This window comes from Vigna unguiculata, chromosome 10 (assembly GCF_004118075.2).
Source record: "Vigna unguiculata cultivar IT97K-499-35 chromosome 10, ASM411807v1, whole genome shotgun sequence".
Classification (NCBI taxonomy): Eukaryota; Viridiplantae; Streptophyta; class Magnoliopsida; order Fabales; family Fabaceae; genus Vigna; species Vigna unguiculata.
Window position 1 is genome coordinate 1324834 of NC_040288.1, and position 24217 is coordinate 1349050.

The 24217-nt window shown below is 29.4% G+C and overlaps 2 protein-coding genes and 1 pseudogene across 2 annotated transcripts; 2 read left to right on the forward strand and 1 right to left on the reverse strand.

Annotated features, from left to right (window-relative positions):
• Positions 1-11116: 11116 nt before the first annotated feature.
• LOC114166292 (patatin-2-Kuras 4-like) lies at positions 11117-13828 on the forward strand. Its single transcript, XM_028051006.1, has 7 exons — positions 11117-11351; positions 11443-11627; positions 11739-11892; positions 11979-12125; positions 12348-12605; positions 12714-12883; positions 13516-13828. The coding sequence occupies exons 1-7, from the start codon at positions 11172-11174 to the stop codon at positions 13661-13663; spliced, it is 1242 nt and encodes a 413-aa protein (XP_027906807.1). The 5' UTR covers positions 11117-11171; the 3' UTR covers positions 13664-13828.
• A 5720-nt stretch (positions 13829-19548) lies between these two features.
• LOC114166915 (putative nuclease HARBI1) lies at positions 19549-20274 on the reverse strand. The gene is made up of 3 exons (XM_028051803.1): positions 20083-20274; positions 19771-19996; positions 19549-19697 (listed from the first exon to the last, which is right to left on the reverse strand). The coding sequence occupies exons 1-3, from the start codon at positions 20272-20274 to the stop codon at positions 19549-19551; spliced, it is 567 nt and encodes a 188-aa protein (XP_027907604.1).
• A 344-nt stretch (positions 20275-20618) lies between these two features.
• LOC114166916 lies at positions 20619-21735 on the forward strand (annotated as a pseudogene).
• Positions 21736-24217: the final 2482 nt, after the last annotated feature.

Below are 24217 nucleotides of genomic sequence, written 5' to 3' on the forward strand. Positions count from 1 at the left end.
TGTTTAATCTAATTTGATAGTTGATATAGGTATATCTTTTGCTTATCTGTTGTATGCGTTGGTTGCTACATATCCATTTTATGCTTTGTTTCTCTGTTGTATGTGTTGTTCGTTACTTCTTTTTCTGATCCACATTTGTGAAATTAGTATTGAATATTGCTTCTTTCATACTATTATTTTGCTAACGACCAAAAAGGGGGAGAAGTGTGTGTGTGTGTGTGTGTGTGTGTGTTTGCGCGTGCGCTGCTAAGGTGTTGTTCCTTTGATAAAAATCTATTAAAGAGATATGGTGAACACAACTTGCTTAGTATCATTCATCTTGATTTGGACAACCCATCTTTTGGATTTATTGCATGTTTGTTCACTAAAAGGAAAGAACCATGACTTTGACATACTAAACATAATTTGCTTGAAGTAAAATGTGCATTTTTCATATTTTTCTGCATAAAATAATCAATTAGATAATCGACTAAAATCTTGTTTTCTATATATTGTTGTGCTTATGTTTTTGCTCTATGATATTTGTTTATGCTAATATCCAAATCAATTAATCTTCTGCAAAATTGGTTACATGATGCTTTGATAATCCATCTCTCACCAACACTTTTTACATTTCAATCTTTGAAAATCTATGATGAGAAAGTACCTATAGATGTTGGATGTTTGTTCCTATGGGGAGTAACCATGCATCTAACTTCTAGAATCAAGATTTTTTCTTCTGTGGTTGATTGTACTTTGAGCGAATATGATACAATTTGTTGTATTTGGTTTGTCCATTAAGTCCATGATATTCTTTTATTGGTACTTGATTTGACAATGTTGCTTGTACTTTAATATTCCAATTTCTCCTATCCGCATCTGCTGCATTTTACTTTGATACCATATTATATAATGACATGAATTTCATAGTTATGACATTCTATGCTTTTAATGGCCTCTTCATCATATATGGGGTTTCAAGTTAGGGGGAGCAAAGGTAGCTCATGGTTTTGAATGTTTTTCTAATGTTTTTGGCTATATACTGCATTTGTGATTGGCTATTTTCTACATTCTTTTCTCTTCATTTTTATCCATGTTTTGATCATGTCCAAAGGGAGAGAAAGATTTTGTTATTGTATGTAGGTTTGGCCATCATAAAAAAAAGGGGACATTGTTGCTAATGGGCAAATCTATGTTGTTTTTTATGATGTCTATAGGAAAAATGATAACATAGAAGTGCTGGAATTCAAAAAAGACATAAATGTGTATGTGAATGTGATGTGTGTCATGCTAAATGTGTTAAAAGCCTCACACTTAGTTGGTTATTATTAGGTCATGTCTGGTATGTGTGTAATGGTTAAAATTGTTATTATGTTATCTCGCCAGTCGACTAGAATAGTAATCTAGTTGACTAGAATAGTAATCTAGTCAATTATATTAGTTCTGGAACATGAACTTGAGGTCTGTCATAATCTAGTTGATTAGCCAAATAACCTTGTCAACTAGGTACTTCCAGACAATAGTTGATTCATATAACCAAATCACTGCACCTAATGTTTCAACATTTTTTCCAACCAAAAGAAATAGGAAATAGTACTTAATATTTTCTTAGAGCGGATTCTACAGCAAGGGCTTAAGTGTTCATCAAGAATGATCACCAAGATCCAATGAAAAGGGTGTAATTTTGACACAAAAGTTCTGTACTGAATCAGATGTTACTGTTCCATCACTACTACTACTTTTTCACTAGTTTCTATAGTTTCTTGAATCTAAAATTTTGTGTGTTATCACTGTGAATGTGGTAATTGTGTGTAATTGCTTGGAGCAATACAATTTTCATATTTCTTGAAGGGGTGTTTCAAGAAGTGTGGTTTTAGATTTTAGGAATTGTATAGGTGTTTCTTGTATTCCTTCTCTTGTTGTTATAGTGAAATTTCTAGTGAGGAAAGCTAGAGACTGGATGTAGATTCAATTGAATCGAACCAGTATAAATCTTGTTGTCTCTATTTCTCTCTTTTCTTTATCTTTCACATTTTGCTAAGTATAAAGGTTAAACAATATACATTCTTAAATTCCTCTTGTCAATTGGTTAAAGATTTCATAGAAACATGTTTTCAAGTGTAAGAACAAATCAAAAGTTTGAGAAACCAATTCATCCCCTCTTGGTTGTGAAATATTGGTGCATTAAAACTAACAATTGGTATCAGAACCAATGTCACGAGTTTGATTCCTGGTAGGCAATTGTTAAAGGGGAGATTGTTGCGGGTTGCACAGGTGGGCCAAGTCACGATCCAAGTGAGATTCCTAGTAGAACAATTGTAGAGGGGGAGATTGTTGCATGTGGCATCAATTGTCCCGTGACGGAGGCTAAGTGGGTCGAGTGGCGCCCTGACTAATGACTATAGCTTTTTGTCTAGTGGTAAGCGCTCGATCCTAACACTTTTGATTAAAAAAAAACATAATCATGTTTAACTACGTTAGTTTCTTTCCTATATTGATATTAGAATAATGAATGGTGTTGGATATATATTATTTTCAATGAAGATTTTTTGCCATAGATTTTTTTGAAGCCACATAATAGTTTGTGATGGTAAATAGGGATGGCAACGGGGCGGGGCGGGGACGTGTTTCGCTATCTCATACCCATCCCCGCAGAAAAAATTAATCTCCATCTCCATACCCAAACCCAACGGGTATCAAACTTTTGTCTCATCCCCACCGGGTAACGGGTATAATCTCGTACCCATACCCGTACCCGTGTTCTAACTACTTCAATATTAATTTTTATAAAAGAAAAAAAAAATTACGGTAAAAAAAACATAATATTATCAAATATTCAATATTAGGAGGATGATTGTTTCTTCTATATCAAATATTTTGAAATAAATTATAATTGTCTACATTTTAGATTAGAATAGCAAATAAAATTTCATGAGAACCAACACATTTATTAAATTTGCAAACTACATCATTGATGAAAATTAGTTGATAAAATAAAAAAATATTTCAAAAAAATATAAAAGGAAAACTAATATTCAAATTAAAATATATTTTAAATATTTGTTTACTTCAATTTTTTAAATTCTAATGAATCTCTTTTTTTATACACTAATAAAAGTTATAATACACCACTTGATCAAAATGACACAAAGAACAAATAATAAACATAATAATAAAATTTTGACATAGATTTTGTATCTTTTGAACTTCAATATATGTTGGATAGTGACAAATAAATATTCATAGCAATTACATTAAATTTTTATATTGTAGTAAATAAAAGTATTTATACAATTAAAGTGAAAAAATTATAGTATGATTAATAATGAGTTATGAAATAACAAATAATTAGATAGAATATATCAAAATATTATTCTACATTATGAAAATAAACAATAAATAAAAATATTAAAAAACTAATAAATGTGTGTTTTAGAAATAATTTGAGAGACTATTGAAAGAAATTGTACAAAGGAAATCAAATGTATAATTAAGGTATGATGAAAAATACCATAGAGAACTAATTATTAAGTTATGTTTGAAGTGGTTAAAATTAAATAGAAATATCATTAGTGACCAAAAAATTTGTCATTAAATTACAAATAAATTAGTAATTAAATTGGTCACTAAATCAAGTACCGATTCGATCATTGAATCGGTCACTAATTTAATAATTGATTCAGACAATAAATCAACTACTACCACCAATGACGAAAAAATAGTGACTGATATGAATTAATGACTAAATCAGTCAATATTTCATGTTTTTCTTGTAGTAAATTATCATATATTATTCCTAAATATCATTATATATATAAAATTTTAACCACTTCAAACATAATTTAAAGTGAAAATATTACAGTATGATTAATAATAAGTTATAAAGTAAAAAATAATTAAATAGAATATATCGAAATATTTTTCTACATGATGAAAATAAACAACAAATAAAAATATTACAAAACTAACAAATGTGTGTTTTAGAAATAATTTGAGAGACTATCGAAAGAAATCGCACAAAGGAAATCAAATGTATAATTAAGGTATGATAAGATGAAAAACATCTTAGAGAACAAAGAAAACTTTTCAAATATCAACATATATACTCAATGGTTAAAAAATAACGAAAATTATTTTAATGAAACAAAAGAGTTCTTCAAATTAAATAAAAATTAATAATAATAATAATAATAATAAGTAAATAATTTTTGTTATATTACCTTAAATTAAGAGTATAAACATTCTCATGTGAAAGAAAAATATACAATAAATAAAAATATTAAAAAATAATATAAATCTTCAAATGTGAGACATAAATTTTTTTAATTAACATACATCATTTTAACATAATTACATAAAGGTTATGATAAGATAAAAAATATATTGGAGGTGCAAATGAGTTTCATGACAAACCAAATAATTAAAAGAAATAAAAAATAGAATATATATATATATATATATATATATATATATATATATATATAGGGTTACTTAATTAATTGTGAATATTTTAATAATTTAAACGATAATGAAAATATGGCGGGGATATGTACATCCCCATACTCATCCCCATATCCAACTAAAAAAGTCGGGGATTTCCCATACCCATACCCATACTCAGTCAATGCGGGGATTCCCCGTCAAAACGAGAATAGATTCGGACAATACCCACGAGAACAGGTTTGTTTGCCATCTCTAATGGTAAAGTCTCCAGAGATGGTCTTCAATTATTAAGGATCTTCAGAAATTGAAAAACTTATAATTTTGTATTAACCTTTAATTAAAATTGTATTTATTTAAAGGAATAAGAGGACTGACTAATTAGATTATTACAACACACTTTCTAATGTTTTTAGCACAATGCAACATCATTATTTTGCAGGCTTTTAAATCAATAGCACGGTCTTTTACAATTACAAGTATATAAATTACTCTTCCATCAACTTCTAAGTTAAAGGAGAACTTGATTTTGATTTAAAGTTTGTCATGTGTTCTTTCATCATGAATTTTGGTTTGGTCATGATTGTTAATTTATTCTTTTAATAATATATGATGTCAATATTTTGAGATGTCAACATAGTTAAAATGTGGGTTTTTTTTTGTTGTATTTTAAATCCATTTGAACTCAAATTTGTAAAAATGAATTCATTGAATTTTTTTTTTTTTGTTTGCAAAATAGAGTCAAGTCTTCAAGGTAGAGGACAACATTTCAGGTGAAGTCATCATTTACCGTACTGGTTTCTTTTTTTTTCCTCAAAAAGCAAAGTCATCCTCATGCAAGACAATTTCAATTCATGTCAAAAATGAAATCGTCCTCTTAACTTTAGTTTTTTTTCTTTTAACATTGCAGTTTTATATTTTTTTTTTACAAATTTTGTTCTCCGTAGAAATTATATTTATTATTTTTGTAATTTTTGGTTATTAGTACAATAAATTAACATAATAAAATACATTAGATAATAAAAAAATTACATAATCAAAATACACTAGAAAATTGGATATGATGTCTTTCATGTTCAAGTCAATTTTTATTTTTACTATTTATTCTTTCAATCAACTAAAATTTAAAAATAATAAAAATTAATTAAGTACGTAAAAAAAATTTGAAAACAACCTCACTTTTGACATGAACAAACCGTTCTATACGAGGACGATTCTACTTTTTGAATAATAAAAAAATCAGCAAATCGTCTTCTACCTTGAAAACTTGACATTATTTTGTAAAAATAAATAAATAAATAAACAGATCCATTTTTATAAATTTGAGTTCAACTGGATCTTGAAATAAAAAAAGAAAAAAACCTAAAATGTGACATAGTGATCATTACCACAAATAAGCAAACTTTGTTAAGTCTGTTATATTTATATTTAGCCTTTTAAGTTTGTTTTAAAAGAGATTTAAATTTTAAGTTTGTTGTTGATCAATAGACTTAAATTTTAATTTTAAATTTCCAGCAAGCAAAACTGGTCTTTTTGTCTTGAAATTATTTCTGTTTCAAGCAAAACTAGACAAACATTTGTGGTGTGCATGATATACGACTAAGAGACGGTGTGGTCCTCCATATTCATCATTAAGGGACTTTCACCGCCGTTGGTCTGCTCTGCACTGTACTTAAATAATTGGCTTTTATTTATAAAAATTTCAAAATATATTTCAATTCGTAAAGTAATCTGCATCACCACATATTTGAGTTAGATTAAGTTGTGAAAAATTCAATTTAAAAAAAAAAAATTAAAAAAAAAATTAAATTGAATCCAATTCACTTAATCTATTGGTTAATCAGGTTGAAAATAAATTTACTCACTTACATTATTTATATTTAATATTATTTAAATTTATGTGTGGTCAATGTTCATGATGATAATATTTTTAAGACTTCAAAATAAATAGACTCGCAATCCAATTATGATATTCAGGATAAGAAAAACGAAAATGTAAACAAAAATGTAAAATAATATAAATTGAAGAAAATGAATAATTGAAAAGGTATACAATGAAGGGGTCTTTTTCTTTGTTGCCAATGTTATTAAGTGATAATGGTGGAAAGAATATTGAAACGTTTGTTTTTTTAGTCGGCAACGTGTACGTATAAGGTAGAAATGTGGATAAGGTAGAAGAAGGATGTGATGCTGATTCATTTATATAGAAAAAGTATGAAGAAAAACATGTGTGTATTCATTGACAGAAATAGTACTAAAATTATATATTTAAATTTACGAATGTGGATTAAAACATGTGTCAATTCAATGACACACATTAATATGTAATAAATGTTAAAAATATAAGATTCTAACTCCAATAAGTTAGACCTGGACTGATTAAGTCTGTGTATAAATAAATATAAATATTTAAAAATAAAATTATTAATTTTAATAAATATTAAAAATAAATTAAATTTGTGTAAACTAAATATAAAAAATAGAAATATAAAAATATAAAGAATTACAAATTTTAAGAAATATTAAAATATAAATTTAACTTGATCACTTAAATTGATTTTAATTTCAATAAATAAATTTTAAAAAATAAAAATAATGTTAATTTAAATTAACTTTAACAAATATACAAATTATATTAAATTAGGATCAATTTAAGCAATAAATTTGCTAATATATTTTATTTTAAAATAGAGTCAATATAATTTTTACTCTATTATAATTTTTGTTAAAATACCTTTTTGGTTCCAATTTTCGTCATGTTTTTTCAAATAAGTCCTAATTTTGGTTTTGTGTTCAAATAGTTCCCAATTTTTGTCAATTTTATTCAATTGGGTCCTTTTTTGCTATCACCGTTTAAATCATTAACGACCATGAACAGTGACTGCCACGTGTCATTTCGTGGTTTTTTTTATTTTTTTTGAATTTTTTTATTTTTTATTTTTTATTTTAATTTTTTTTTTAAAATACACGTGTCAATCCAAGAGTGTGCCACGTGTCACTTTGTAGTTTTTTTGAATTTTTTTTGAATTTTTTTAAAACTTTTTTTAATTATTTTTAAATGTCCACGTGTCAATCCTGTAGCATGTCACGTGTCAAAGTCAATGTTCTAAATTCAATTTGGTCCCTATATTTGTTATTTTTGTTCAATTAGGTCCCAATTTTTGTTAACATTAACCAATTTGGTCCCTCTCCAAATTAAAACCAAATTTAATTTTTATATTAAAATTCACATTTTTTTAAAAAATATTTTTATATAATATATTAAAATTTACATCATTATAACTTTGATATAAAAATTAAATTTTGTCACATCGATAGGGACCAAATTGGTTAATGTTAACAAAAATTGGGACCTAATTGAACAAAAATAACAAATATAAGGACCAAATTGAATATAGAATATTGACTTTGACACGTGGCACACTACTGGGTTGACACGTGGACATTTAAAAAAAATTCAAAAAAACCACGAAATGACACGTGGCACGCTATTGGGTTGACACGTGTCCATTTAAAAAAATTTAAAAAAAAAATTATTTTTTTTAAAAAAAAAAAATCAAAAAAACCACGAAGTGACACGTGGCAGTTACTGTTCATGGCCGTTAATGATTTAAACGGTGTTAGCAAAAAAGGACCCAATTGAACAAAATTGACGAAAATTGGAACCTATTTGAACACAAAACCAAAATTAGGACTTCTTTGAAAAATTTTGACGAAAATTGAGACCAAAAAGGTATTTTAACCTATAATTTTTAGGCAACTGAAACAATCACTAATAACGAAACAATCACTAATAACTAATCGTTAATAGTCTAGTAAAGTATAACCTTTTTAATTTTTAATTTAAATAATAATTATTTTAAAGCTTCGAATTAAACTTTAGATAGATTAAACTAAATACGTTTTTGGATTATAATTAGTCACTATAATGATTAATTAGATACCAATTTATCACCCGTGCAGGAAAGGGTATATGTCCTGGTTATTTTGGTTATTTGGTCTCGGTTTAAGAATCGGGACATATATTAACTAGAAAAAAAGAGTTACCTTTATGCCCTAGTTCCTAACTGAGGCATAATTCACATCTAGAAATGATCTTTCTGCTCTAGGTCTAGTTGCAACCGAGGCAGAAACGTGTGGCTGCAAACAAGCAACAACCACCACTACGAGCAAGCCCACCACTGTGATCGTGACGCAAACAACATTGCACCTCTCGCAAACGCAACCAAATCAGGAGTTGCATCTGAACGTTGTCATCACCACCACAACAGTAGCGACAACCACCATGGGTAAACAACCAAATGTGAAAGGAACCAACGCAACTCCACTAATGACATATACGATACCACTGCAAACCACTGCAGATCACCGCAAGCACCTCCAAAACACCAACGCTACGCAACAAGGGTGCCACTATGAAATGTAGGCTACCAGAAAACTAGATTTGTAGCCCAACACGAAGTCCATCATTGTTACTGTGAAAACAAAACCAGGTTGCAACAACGAACCACCAACATTGTGATGTCGGCCAACACAGCCATACCTCGATCTCACGAACCAGAACCAAAACCAAAACCAAGAGTAGCAGCGGTAGCAGCAGCCTCCCTCGTCCCAAAACAATAGTAGCGGTGCAACGGAGTGGTGGGCAACGAAGGTCGCAGAGGCTCGTAGAGGAAGTTTGAAATGTTGAAACGCGAGGAAGAAGAAGATTTGTCCCAATTTGTGCCCTAAAATAACCATTCTGCCTCCGTTATAAATTGTCTGAGGCATAAAAGACTTTTTGCCTCAGGTATGCAAACAACTGAGGCATAAAACCCCTTTTTGTAGAAATGTCTTTAAAAAAATTTAAATGTGCAGAAATTTTAAAATTTTCAAGAGGCATTAGGCCTCAGGTCTGCAAACAAACAGGGCATAAAGTCCCCTTCTACTTTAAAAAAATTTAAATGTGCGGGAATTTTAAAATTTCAAGGGCCATTAGGCCTCGGGTTGTCGCAAACCAGGACATATAACATTATATGCCACGGTTCCCTCGATAACTGAGGCATAAAAGTTTACAAAAATTTCAAAAATGTCACCGCATTTTGATATGCACCGTTTTGGAGGGAATCGAGGCATAAAGCCTGTTGTAAAAGCCCAAATCTGCACTAGTGTATAAACTAAATAATATTGATAACTAACCAATGAATGACAGTTGGATGCGGTAGAAACATAAGCCTCTCAGTTGAGGTCTAAGGGGAATGATGGATGATCGTCATTAGAGGGCTTAAGGGGAATGACGGATCATTCTTATTAGAAGGCTTAAAGGGACTGATGGTTCAGGTTAAAACCTCGTTATCGGTCCCACGATAAGTGTAAATGTTCTAATCCTAAGTTTGACGATAAAATTGTTATCAATCACCATGCATCTAAGGTATTGTCTACTCTAAAACGTGTATTCCATCACAGTTTTGTCCTTAGCAAGTGTCTCAAAGGGTGGAAGAAGAAAGGAAAATTAAAATTGTCTTAGGCCTCGACTTAACAATGTATTGGAAGTGGTAGGAACATATAATTTTTTGATTAAAGTCTCAATTGAGTTTTAATATTCTATTTTTGTTCTATTGAGTTTCTATTTTATTTTTAAAAAGGACTTAATCTAATGTTATTTTCGTTTGAAAAGTGTCACATATCAAAATATGGATCTTTTAACTTGAATCCTTCTCGTTTTTTTTTTCTCTACCTTCTTCCACCTTGCACCACCTTCCTTCACTTCTAACCACCTCCCACTGTAAATAAAGTTATTGAAATCAATTCATTGAGGGCTTTTCTAGTTTAGGATTTAAAGTGGCTAACGTTACATTTGGAAGGTGATGAGAGGTAGTAGGAGGTGAAGAAAGGTGAAGAAGGTGATGGCAAGTGGCATAGATCTCTTATATAATAAATCTTGGTGACATACGTATAAAATATTGAACAAAATTTAAAACACATAAACATGAAAATCAATCATAACATCCCACTAAACAAATAAAACTATATACTAATTGGATAAACAATATATCATAACTATAATATTTTACGCATCTTTATTTCCATATATAAGTTTTATAATAATTCATAACCATAATTATACATAAATACACACCTACTTGCATCTAGATACATACCAACATATTTTTCTAGTCGAGTTTCAATTTCATTTCCCCAAGATAAATTAGTTCAGTGACAAGGTGTTTAAAGGGGTCATATGGGTAGATGTGGTAAGGATGGTGAAAGTAAGAGTTATAGTGCCTATTAGGTACATTATGGTACCTTAGAAGTCATAGATTACTTTGAGCATCAATTGCAAATGTATCTTGTATCAAGGTCGAAAATTGTCGCGTATTTTATATTACTTTCATAAATTAAGCAAAATATTTTATATTACTTTCATAAATAATAAAAATAAAATTTATGATTTAGTTCAAAAATCAAACACATTTTTTTAGGAACCAAAAACATCTGATAAAAAAATTACATCTAGTGTTATTAATTTCTTTACACTCAGTTTGATAGCAAAACATAAGCTTTACGGTCCCCGATCTCAAAATATCATCTTCCAGAAGCTGGACCAGGAGGGTTGCACCACCTATTATCACGCGTATACTAATCTGTGGCAAACGTTTTCTGTATATGCACATGTATCCTCCAAAAATGTCTATAAATACCCTCAACATTTCTGCACAAACACACACAACTTTCTCTACCAATTCTATATATACTACCTTGTGAAGCTATCTATGGCTCATTTGCTTTTGCTTATTTTGCTCTTTTCTGCTCAACTGATTGCTGGATTCAGTGCCCAAAAGCTTTCTCCATCAAACAATGAAATCACTATAACTATTCTGAGCATTGATGGAGGTGGTATCAGGGGCATGATTCCAGCAAAAGTTCTTGAATACTTAGACAAGGCTCTTAAGGTTCATTCTTATTCTTAATACTATGCATGTATTGAAATGGCTTGAATGAGTGAATGTTTATGAGGTTAACTTGAATTTTGTTGAGTTGCAGGCTAAGGATCCAAATGCAGATTTAGCACATTACTTTGATGCGATAGGAGGAACCAGCACCGGTGGACTCATAACAGCTATGTTAGCCGCACCAAGCCCTGATGATCCTACTCGTGCTGCTTTCACTCCTGCACAAATTGTAGACTTCTACAGACAAGAAGGCCCTCATATATTCAATTCGTCTAGGTATATAAAATAATAACATTAATATAATATTCTCAGAACATCATTAACAACAACTAATAATATACCATGCTTTCGTTTGGTGTTTCTCTTGATGAAACAACCAACATGCAGACCTGGAATCGGTCCTCAATTCGATGGGGAGTATTTACATAACATAACTCGTGAACTGTTGAAGGATACACGACTTAGTCAAACACTGACCAATGTTGTAATCCCATCTTTCGACCTCAAGAAACAAAAGCCAGTTATATTCTCAAACTACAAGGTTAGCAGCATATAGCATATGCATATATTAATTTCTTCGTAGGTTAAAATCGAAACATGAATTAATATAATGTTTGGGTGATGCAGCTTGAGGATGCTCCGTACTTAAATGCGTTGTTGTCGGATATATGCATATCCACTTCAGCTGCACCCTCTCAGCTACCACCTTACTATTTTGTGAACGATGGTGTTGAGTTCAATATGATTGATGGTGGTGTAGCCGCTGGGAATCCGGTAAATTGATTTCATTATTGATTACAAATATCATAAAGAATATATATATATATATATATATATATATATATATATATACATATATATATATATATATATACATATATATATATATATACATATATATATATATACATATATATATATACATATATGTATATATATATGTATATATATATATATGTGGTAATTATGATATTTAACAATGTTTAATTTGATCAGACACAAGCAACGATAAGTGAAGTGCTACAACACAATGAATATCCGAAAATCTTGGTGCTGTCTTTGGGAACAGGAACAGAAAAATATGTGGAGAATTTTCTTTTTGATGCTCGCTTGGCTGCGTTTTGGACACCAGAAATATGGGCTGGTGTTGCAATCGATATGCTTGGTCGTGCTTCTTCAGCCATAACTGAATATTACCTTGCTTCACTCTTTTCAGGCTTTCAACCTCCTCAGAGTACCTATCTTCGAATTGATGTATATATTTTCTTTTTCTTTTCTTATTATTAAGATAAGATATTATCTTTATGCTTAAATTATTTGTATTTGGGATTATATATTGATGAATGATGTAATGAATGGCAGGAACACGACTTGAATCATGATTTCTCCAACTCAGTTAATGTTACAAAAGAAAACTTGGAAGGCCTTGAGAAGACTGGAGAACAACTGTTACAAGAAAAAGTTGTGAAGATGAATTTGACTACTTTCAACTTAGAAGAAGGCGTGGGAACAAATGCTGAGGCTCTTGACAGGTGAAAAAAAAATGAACACAAATGACCTTTTTAATTTAATTATTAATTTTACCTCCATTTCTTTGTTGATACATGAATTTTAATGGCTAAAATCTAAATTTAGTGATAAAAAATAATTAGTCACTGATTTAGATATCAATTTGTAAACTATAAATTATAGTGAAGTAGTCTCTAAATTGTTCACTAACATTAGCTATCAAAGTTTTAGTTAACAAAAAAATTAGTCTCTAAATTTGTAACTAAATTGATCTCTAATGGGACAAATTTAGAAATCAATTATTTTGGTAGTTAAAACCTTGGTAGCTAATTAATGTTAGTGACTAATTTAGAGAACAATTCACTGTAGTGACCAATTTAAAAACTATTTAGTTATCGATAATTTTTAGTTTATAAATTAGTAACTAAATTTATCACTATAGTGACTAATTTTTTATCCCTAAAATTAGCCACTAATAAGAGATTATCTTGTAATGATTTTGGTGTAAATGACTGTTTTGTAAATTTAATATTGACTAGACATATGATCAGTTTACAGAATATATATATAAATATAAATCTCATCTTATAAATCAGTTTGGTAAGGTTAAGTTAAATTAAAAGTTTATATTTTAATAGTTTTATATTTTTTTAAGGCTTGCTGATATTTTGTACGAAGAAAGACAACATCGTAAAAAAGGAAAATTTATAGGAAATGGAGGAAGACCACTTCTTGAAATTCTTGGGGTTCGTTCGGACAAATATCAAACAAATTGGGCATTCCCAAAGAACTTATTTATTTAAAGTCGTCACCTTGTGTTAACTATGTTCTTTATCCATGCTTGTTGTACTATAAAATAAGGTTCATGGCATGTGAGTTCTATGAAACTCTTATAGCTATCTAGAACCATGAAATAATGTACCATGTATCTGTATTATAATAAAATGTTCTCTCCGTGTTTGTTTTAACAAGTTGCTTTCTTTATTTTTACTCTTGAAAAAAGATCACTCACATAAATTACACTATCAATTGAGATGAAAATAATGCAAATTAGACCTAATTGATAATCACTTCGAACCATTACTCAAGATGTAGATTTTCAGCTCACCTTAACCGTTAACCTAATGGATTATGGAAAAGTTCAGACGGGTCACTTCCCTTAAAATAAAATAAAATTTATATTATAAATCTATGTTTAATGTTTCTTTTGTGTAAATTCTTTTGAGTTTTTAATATTTTATAACTTTTGTTGCCATTGTTAGCTTATTTTTCACTTTTAATTTTTTTAATACTAATAAAAAGCTAATATTTAAGTAGATAATATATATATATATATATATATATATATATATATATATATATATATATGTGTGTGTGTGTGTGTGTGTGTGTGTGTTTTTGGTAGGTTGTCTGCCTAGCATACGTCGTTGGAGAAGTTGACTTTGGAACTTGTTTTTCATTGGTAGATCTTAGCGTAGAATCTTGAAAAGTTAGACCAAAACAAATTTGAGTTGGTCGACTTTGTTATTTCCATTCCTAGGTACTTGCCAAAATAAAGAGGATTTTATTGTGTGATTTAAATTTAATGGAACTTAATTAAGCTATAAATATAATTTCTTAAAGGTAAAGTCATAATGGTAATATATATATATATATATATATATATATATATATATATATATATATATATTATAAAGCTAATGTTTTTATCAATATATCAAAAGGAAGAAGACAGAACTAACGAAGAACTTTTATTTTTTGTTTTAATTTGAATAATTTATATTAGATGAAATATAAAATATTATTTGAATTTGATTCTCGTCATCTTAATACTTGCATGCATCTAAAAAAAATGTCCATTAATATTGTCAAAATTGGGTGCCAAATTTTAGATGTTTTTATGTAATTATTATTTTGCATATCAATACTCATTTCTTAACCTAAATATAGTTTTTATTTTTTTCCTAGAAACTTAAATTTCATATTTTACAACATCTATGTGATAAATAAATGAATAATATTTAAGTTAAGCTTACACCAAAAGCAAACTCTCATCACACCTAACACTTTAATTTTGCTTTTATGAAAATTAACTTTTATTCCTAGAACCATCTAAAAACACCTAAATATACTTTTAATAACTAAAATATTTTGGGTGTTTGCTTCAAATACGAACAATTTGTCATCTACAAATTTACAAATTGTAGAAGATTAATCGTCACCTTATATATTAAGGATGTGCAAAGTTTTAATGTGACACTATGGGGATTGGAGAGAGTTGGATAACATAAAAAACAATACAATTAATCAATATGATGTAATGATATGAAGAAAGTATGTGGTATTGGAGTTGACAACAAATGGTTTGATAAAAATATTACATGAAATATAGAAAATGGAACAAAAGTCAAATTTTGGAAAGATAGGTGGATTGATGAAATATCACTTGCTGAAAATTTTCCTAGGTTATACAATAATTCCATTATGAAACAAGCGACAATATCAAAAATGGGTGTATGGAATAATTCTATACGGAAATGAAAAATATTGTGGAAGATTGAGTGATTTAAGTGGGAATTAACACATGTAAATATGTTAGTAAATATGTTAAGATAAGTATTAATATTGTATGCAACACGAATATAAGGATATGATTCTTGGAAATGGAAAGGAATGAGTCAAAGATATACACTTTAAAATCTTCATAAATTAACTTTTTTCTTCGATTAATAATATCATTTGAAAAGGTTGATCTCATATTCGAAACATTATTTTTATTTATTACTAACTGACGAAAATATATTAATAATGTACCAATTTATTTGTATTCTAAATTTAAAAAAAAAATAAGTAGATTTCTATTTGTGACATGATTATCTAATTGCCTACTTTAGAAATAATTATCTTTAGACTTATTTTAATAAGCAAAATTTAGGTGAAAAAATTAGCAAAATTTAGGTTTCTTTTTTGTGTTTAATTAATTTTAAAAAACTTACTTATATATTAAAAAAATTCTTACCATTTATTTATCTAATTTGTTTATTTCGTTACTAAAAAAACTCATATTTCTTGTCAATTTTGTTTTGAATTTTTTTTATAGGAAATACTTGTAAATTTTGTTATGAAAAAAAAAATTGCAGGAAATTGCTACCAATTTTTTTGCAAAATATTTTGTATAAAACACTTTTCACAACAAATTTTGTAGAAAATACTTACGAATTCTGATAAGTAAACTCTATCTACAATTGATCTTTGTTTTCTAAATCATACTCATCTTCAAAAGCACATATTTTAAATTAAATAAATTATTCCTTAATGGTTTTTTTTTTCTTGTACTTAATAATTAACAGATACCTCTTAGAATTTATATTACCTCTTAGCATTTATTTTAGTTTAAATTACTCTTTTATCCCTCTATTTGTCAAGTAATATTAGTTTGGTCCTCAAGTTTTTCGTTGTCTCAATTTGATTCTCATTTTCTTAAAAATGATTTAACTTGGTCATTGTTATTAATTTTGACTAGACGGTGTTAAAGTCAACGCAATGTGTCAATTTCTTTTTTTTTAATTTTTTTAATTTTTTTTAATTTTTTAATTTTTTACAGGTGTCAGTCACTTCACAATTGTGTCATGTGTCAAATTGACTTAATTTGTCCCTATATTTGTTTTTAGTTTTAATTTAGTCCCAATTTTTGTAAAAATGAAGCAATATTGTCCCTCTTTAAATTGACACTCAATTTAATTTTTTTTATAAATCTTATGATAATATTTTTAATAAAATTGACATTTTTATTAAATATTTGTAGAAATATTTTTAAACAAGTGTTTTGTTTTAGTTTTATTATTAAAAAAAATTAAATCCCAAACTTAATTTCAAAAATTAACAATTTTGTCATCATATATAAAGGTTAAAAATCAAATCATCATATATAAGTGTATCATATTATACAAACTTAGTGAAGATTAAAAATCAAATAACTTGTCACACATAAGTTTAGGAACTAAATTTCAAGTTCAAAACAAAACCAAAGTATAATGTTTTCTATAAAATTTAAAGTTAATTTAAAATACTTATAGAAATATTCAATAAAAACGTTAATTTTAGTAAGAATATCATCATAAAATTTATAAAAAAGTAAATTGAGTGTCAATTTAAAGATGAACAATATTACTTTATTTTTACAAAAATTGGGTTTAAATTGAAACTAAAAACAAATATAGAGACCAAATTGAGTCATTTTGACACGTGACATAATTGTGAAATGATACGTTTAAAAAATTTAAAAAGTAAATAAATAATTCAAAAAAACCAGAAATTGACACGTGACATTGACTTTAACGTCGTCTGGTCAAACTAACGATAAGGATTAAATTAAATCATTTTTAAAAAAATAAAAAATAAATTGACAACAAAAAATTTAAAAACTAAATTAATATTACTTGACAAATAAAAAAATTTAAAGAGTAATTTGACCTTTATTTTATTTTGTAGTCCTGAATTTTTTTCGTATTCCATTTTTCAAACGTTTCGAGAATAGTTGTAAACCACTTTATCTTCTTAGATTCCAAAATCCGGAAAGCTTATCTCTTTGTACTTTTATTCATTGTCATTGTCACCTGTTTTTTCAAACTTTTTCTTTCTCTCACGTCACAACATCACATTGGACTTACTTTCCCCACAAAAATTCACAAGAAGAGGGAAAAAATTCCTTGAGATCAATAATTATAAAAGTAAAGTGATTCTAATAAAAGTAAAATTTTCAATTGTAAGAAAAAAAAAAGAATAGTGAAGATTAATGTTAAATCGAAATAAAAAGTTTTTGAGTGATAAAGGAGAAGTTTCTCTCATAAATCAATTTTTATGTTATTTATTTTATTTTATTAATCAATTAACATTATTATTATTATATATATTCTATGACATGTATTTCTTTAAATGAGAACAAAAATCTATTGCGATTATTTATGCTAAACTCACAAGATTGAGAAGATTCCCAGTTTCTGCCGAAATACTAAACTTATTTATGCATAATTTTATTCCGGAAAAGAACATTCCGAAACTAAACTTAGAAGAGACAAGTCTTTTTTTTTTTTTCTGTCATAGTTTAACAATGTTGAGAAATTAAAATACAATGTATTTGAATTATTTGTAGTTAAATTTCCTTTATTTTTTAAATAACATATTTGGATAAAAAAATTAAAATACCTTACATTTCAATTTTTTGTTTGGATAAAATAATTGAATTTTTTGTGAGATAAAATTTTATTTTAACAATATTTATTTTAGGTTTAATTATGTTTTAAGTTCATGATAAATTTGGAAACGGGCTCGACGACCCAAATGGGTCAGGCCGACGTGACGACTCAGCCGGATCCGCTGACCCGTCTTGGTTGTTAGGTCAGTTCGGCCCGTCTCTATCTTCGAGCTCACCCAACTCGTCTAGGTCATCAATCCCATTTGGGTCATCGGGTCCGCCCGATCCGTTGATGTCGTCGGGTCAGCCTGATCGACACATCTTGATCGTCAAGCCCACCAGGCGGTGTGGGTTGTCGGGCTTGACCGACCTATCCCGCCCGATCCATCTGGGCCATTGGGCATGCTCGACTCGTTTGTGTCGTCAGGTTGGTCTGATTTGTCTGGATCGTCTGGCTAGCCTAACCTGTCATGGTTGTCGGGTTTGTTGGGTCCATTTGAGGTTTAGTGAGAAGAATTTCAAATTTCACCTTTTTTTAAGGTATTTAAATTTCTTCTAATTTAGCTAATTGAAATACTTCAAAAAAAAAATGCATGCGTTTTAAATACTTTTTAATTTCTCTATCCAAACAAAGCATTTCATTACAAAGAATTTCAAATTCTCCAAATAAATGAATTACTCTCTTGAATTGCCTCATCCAAACCCCCATTCTAGAACTAGGAAAATTCCTTCAAACACAGCAGAGATTGTACATGCCATTTCTGAATCAAATATAATAACAGAGGCATACGGTATCTGCTATTTTAATACTGATAAAAAGAATATCTTAGTATTTCAAATGCACATTGTATATGATTCAAAACCTAAAATTATTGGGGGTACCAAGTGTGTGGAAAAGAAGTCACACATAAATGAAAATAGATATGTTGAACACACAACATAAACCACGACAATTATTATAATCAAAAGATCATATTAGCATAACATCTATGTAATTCAAAGCAAGAATCATATCCTGAAATTAACAAATTCTTCTCAAAAACTCCAGTCTCAATCTCAGATAAAGAAATCGTGTTTATAGTAATCACCTAGTGAAATAAGCCACAAGAGAACCTAATGAAATAATCACATAATGAAATAAGTCAATTAATGACATAAAAGGTGACTTCATCTTTGATAACTAGCAAACATATTCATTGCTAATGTGTCTCAAAATCTTGTCCTTTCTTCGGTGACTTGAATAGTTGTAACTTCATCTGTGATATTATTTTGAACTATTTCCCTTGATAGGGTTAACTCTTCATCTACATTAGCTAAAAGCTCTAGGTCTTGAACTTCTAAAACTTTATTAGTTAGTCCCTCATTTCTGATGAAGTTGTGTAACACAAAACAAGCATTAATAATCATTATTTGTGTCTTTATATCAAAAAATGAAGGAGTTCTTAATATGCTCCATTGCTTTTTCAATATCCCAAATGACCTTTCTATTGTATTTCATGCACTTGCATGACGAAGATTAAACAACTCCTTGTAAGTTTGAGGGGTGTTCCCAATCCACTCATTGAGATGATATCTAGTCCCACGATATGGTGCTAAAAATCCAGGACCATTAGTATATCCCGCATCCACAAGAGAGTACTTACCTACAACAATTTAAAGTAAAAATCATAGGCTTCAATTAAAATTAAATTAAATATTATTTTTAAAAGATATTACCAGTTGGGATTTTAAGTTTATTTTGACGATGTAAAGCATCTCGTAATACTTGAGAATCTCCTATAGAACCTTCCCACCTAGGTAACACATAAATAAACCTTAAATCTGGACCACAAACTACCAACACATTTGTAGAGACATCACCTTTTCTATTACGATATTTAGGCCTATCTTCTGAAGAAAGTGTTATTGGAATATGAGTTCCATCAAGTGCTCCAACACATTTCTACAAGCAACATACATTTATTAATATGTATTGGCTATAAAAATGTGTAAAATTAATTAATCTAGTATAATTATCAATAAACGTACCTCAAACCATCTCCATCTACTTGCATCAAGACCTTCCAGGTTGTAAGTATGAAACTTCAAATAATCCTTGCTCACTTTCATTATCTCTCTTAAGACATTATTGAATTGTCTACTTATTGTTTCTTTTGATCTATAGTAACTAAATTGTATCACCTTGTACTTAAGATTGTGAGCCAGGATATGTAAAAACATCGCCACTGTCTCAGTTATTGGAATATTTTTCGTTCTTACCAATCCACCTCTCTCTTGTAAAATTTTACAAAGTTTGAGAAATGCACTTTTACTAACTCTTAGTTGTTCAATACAATCTTTTTCTATCCCTCTATAAAGACGATTAAGGAAATTACGTCGTTCCAATTCCCAATTACGAGCAGGTTCCTTATCTAAGTAATTATTGTGATACCATACTGCTACACTCATAAACATATAAACGACATAAGCAACAACAATCATAATGATTTTCTTAAATTCCTCTCTTTTACGTTTCCTTGAAATAATTGCACCATCATTTATACTAGTATCCATTTCTTAACAATATGTTGGCACTGAAAGAGTAAAAGGAAACAACAATTAGTTAAGTATGTACTCGTGGAACCCGACTCATGAGATTAACCACGTGACAACAGAAAAATTCAGTCAATCATAATTTAGAAGTTGGGTTGAATGAATGTAGATGGGAACATTTTAAGAAATATTAATTAAACAACAAAATTCATATTGAGTATAGTATCTAAAAGTTGTGTATGTTATGTGAATTTTGTATCTATCTATTATCATCAGTTTATGATTACATATAGTATTATGTGTACAACTGAAATTAAACTAGCTTTTGGCTTTTATTTTAGTTTTTTTTAGAAAAGATTCACTTGGTTGAGAATTCAGTCTGATTGTGAATTTTTCATATGGGTTTACATCTAATGCCTTTGTTTCTACTAGTGTTTCTAAGCTTGGATACACATATGTCAACATAGGTACATGGAAACACCTATTTTTCTTCAAGTTTCTTCTAGCTGCTTGTTACCGCACTGGTAACCAACTCACTGGTAGGAGAAACTACACCTACACTCAAGCTGTCAGATCCTACCTAGGTATGCATGTTGCCAAACTCAACTATGTTACTTTTCCAAACTCTTTTCATAATTTCTAGAAAACTATAACTTATAACTAGCTTGTAATTGGATTCAAAGAGTTGTTATTGAAGAAAATCGTTCTTGGGTTTTGTAGGTGGAATGAAAGTCAAGTTTTGTGCGTTTGTTCAGTATGCCAACCTTTTTGAGTGCCAATCGGCTACACAATAGCAGATTCCATAAGCATGTTGTGAGTTTTCAAAGATGCAAGTTGTTGTTGTGTGGATCAAAGTGTAACAACAAATGAACTAATTTGTGTTTTAGGTTGATCATGAAACAGGGCAGTTAAAAGGTCTAATTGCTATCATAATAACGGAGGAAAACATCCATGCAAAATGAACAACAATGTTTACATGATTTCATTTGGAATTGCGGAAATTATTTTATCCCAAATTCCAGATTTGTTGTTGTCATGTCCTTCACATACTCAATAATTGGACTTGGTCTTGGAATTACTAAAGTCATAGGTATGATTTTATTCAAAGCTCGTCCAATCTTCTTTTCACTATGTGAATATATTGTGTAGCTGATGTTGTTTGCTTAAGTTTAACACTAGAAAAAAGTAGCTAACCTATTCAACTGAGATATGTGAAAAAAGAAAACTAACATTGTGACTTGAACATTTCATTAAATATGTAGTAGGCAAATGAGAAAAAAAATGATAAACACAAAATGTTAAACTAACATTGAAACCTAAATCCCAAAAGCAAAAACCAAAAAAGGAAGAACAATGAAGATAAAACAAAAAGTAGAGAAGAAAAGTGAAAAAACAAGTTGTGATGGTGTGAAGGAAACAAAAATGTGGTGGAAGAGGAAGAATGGTGTGTACTTGCAGAGGAGTAGAATGGGTTGAACCAGTGAGAGAGGAACAGTGAGGGAGCTGAGCCAGTGAGAGAGTAGCAGAGAGAGCACCACCATTGAGCTAGAGAGAGCATCAAAATATTCACGTGAGCAAAGAGAGTGAGGTGAAGAATTTTAAATTCTAACTATTTTGAGGGCATTTCAATTACTACTATTTTAGTTAATTAAAATTCTTTAAAAAATACTTGCATTTCAAATACCTTTTAATTTCTCTGTCCAAACAACAAATTTTATCACCAAGAAATTTAAATTCTTTAAAAAAATGAATTGACTCATTAAATTACTCTATCCAAACACACTCTAAGGCTTTAAAGAATACTAATTGTGAAGATGAAAAAAGAAAGAAATTTTAAAACCCCGTTTATTTAATATAAACTATTTTTAATTTAATTTTTTCATTTTAAAAATTTTATGTACATAACTAAATTGAATTTTAAAAATTTCAAAACACTAGAAATTTTATCTTTAAATTATTATAAATATATATATATATATATATATATATATTAATACTAGATTAAATTATAGAGTATTTTGTCTCTATATTTTATAAAAGAAGTACATAAAAATTATTTTTAATAAATGACATGTGAAATATTTTAAAATGTTGCACCCTGTTGGTATTTTAAGGTTGTGAAAGGGGATAGTTGAAAGGAGTATGTAGTTGTAGTAGTGAGAGTGGTGTGTTAGATGTGATCTTAGTTCTTGGCCTTCATCAAATGATTGAGTACATGAGTATTTATAGACCTATAGAGTATTCTAGAAAGTGCTAGCCACAACTTGTGTGGAATGTTCTAGATTTTTGCCTATGTAGAATGTTCTTGATATTTTTCTTCATATCTTAGGCTTTTCTACTTTGTTCTAGAACTTTCATTACATTTCAATACTTTTATCTTATGATTTTCTAGATTCTTCTAGAATTTGCATTACATTTAATACTCCTCCTTGATGCAAATTTGGTAACTCCAAGCATAGCGCGTAGTAGTTCAAATCTTGGTCTTGGTAAGGCCTTTGTGAAGATATCTGCAATTTGATCTTCTGTCGGGCAGTACTCAAGTCGTATCTTCATATTTGTTTCCGCTTCTCTGATGAAGTGGTATTTAATTGCTATATGTTTTGTTCTGCTGTGATGCACAGGATTCTTTGTCATTGCAATGGTTGATTTATTGTCACAATTAATTGTAGTAGGGCCACTTTGTTTTTCTCCCATATCTTTGAGTATTCTTCGAAGCCATATAGCCTGACTTGTTGCTTCAGCGGCTGCCACATATTCTGCTTCAGCGGTTGATTGTGCAACTGTGGCTTGCTTCTTTGACGTCCAAGAGAATATCCCCGATCCAAGTGAGAAAGCATAGCCTGAGGTGCTCTTCATGTCGTCCACTAACCCTGCCCAATCACTATCAGTATAACCAAGCAATGTTGGATTGCCTGTGGATTTGTACCATATACCATACTCTTTGGTTCCTTGTAGATATCTTAAAATTCTTTTGCCTACGCCAAGATGTATTTGGCTTGGGTTTTGCATGAATCTTGATAAGAGACTTGTAGCAAACATGATATCTGGTCGTGTAGCCGTCAGATAAAGTAGACTTCCAACTAGACTCCTGTATCGAGATGCATCAGCTTCTGGTGCGCCATCCACCTTTTGTAGTTTCTCATTCGTCACTAGTGGTGTGCTTACAAGTTTGCACCCGTACATCTTAAATTTCTTTAGCAAATCTTCTATATATTTCTTTTGTGAGATGAATATTCCATCATCTCTTTGACTTACCTCTATGCCGAGGAAATAACTCATCAAGCCAAGATCAGTCATCTCAAAGGTCTTCATCATATCTTCTTTAAACTCCATCAACATTTTTGTGTTGGTTCCAGTATAAATAAGATCATCTACATATAGAGAGAGTAAAAGAGTATCCTGACCTTGTATCTTGATGTATAGTGTAGGCTCACTCTTGCTCCTCCTGAATCCTTGATTGGTGAAATATTGATCGATTCTGCTGTACCATGCACGAGGAGCTTGTTTCAGGCCATATAAAGCTTTCTTCAATCTCAACACTTTGGCTTCTTGGCCTTTAACCACAAATCCTGGTGGTTGCTCTATATAGATCTCTTCTTCAAGAACACCATTGAGGAATGCAGACTTGACG

Coding starts and splice junctions, on each gene's coding strand:
- LOC114166915 (XM_028051803.1), bottom strand. CDS start 20,274: ATGTTTTTACATATCCTGGCTCACAATCTTAAGTACAAGGTGATACAA. Junction 19,997..20,082: donor GTAGATGGAGATGGTTTGAG/GTACGTTTATTG, acceptor TGTTGCTTGTAG/AAATGTGTTGGAGCACTTGA. Junction 19,698..19,770: donor TAAACTTAAAATCCCAACTG/GTAATATCTTTT, acceptor AAATTGTTGTAG/GTAAGTACTCTCTTGTGGAT.
- LOC114166292 (XM_028051006.1), top strand. CDS start 11,172: ATGGCTCATTTGCTTTTGCTTATTTTGCTCTTTTCTGCTCAACTGATT. Junction 11,628..11,738: donor CATATATTCAATTCGTCTAG/GTATATAAAATA, acceptor ACCAACATGCAG/ACCTGGAATCGGTCCTCAAT. Junction 12,884..13,515: donor AATGCTGAGGCTCTTGACAG/GTGAAAAAAAAA, acceptor TATTTTTTTAAG/GCTTGCTGATATTTTGTACG.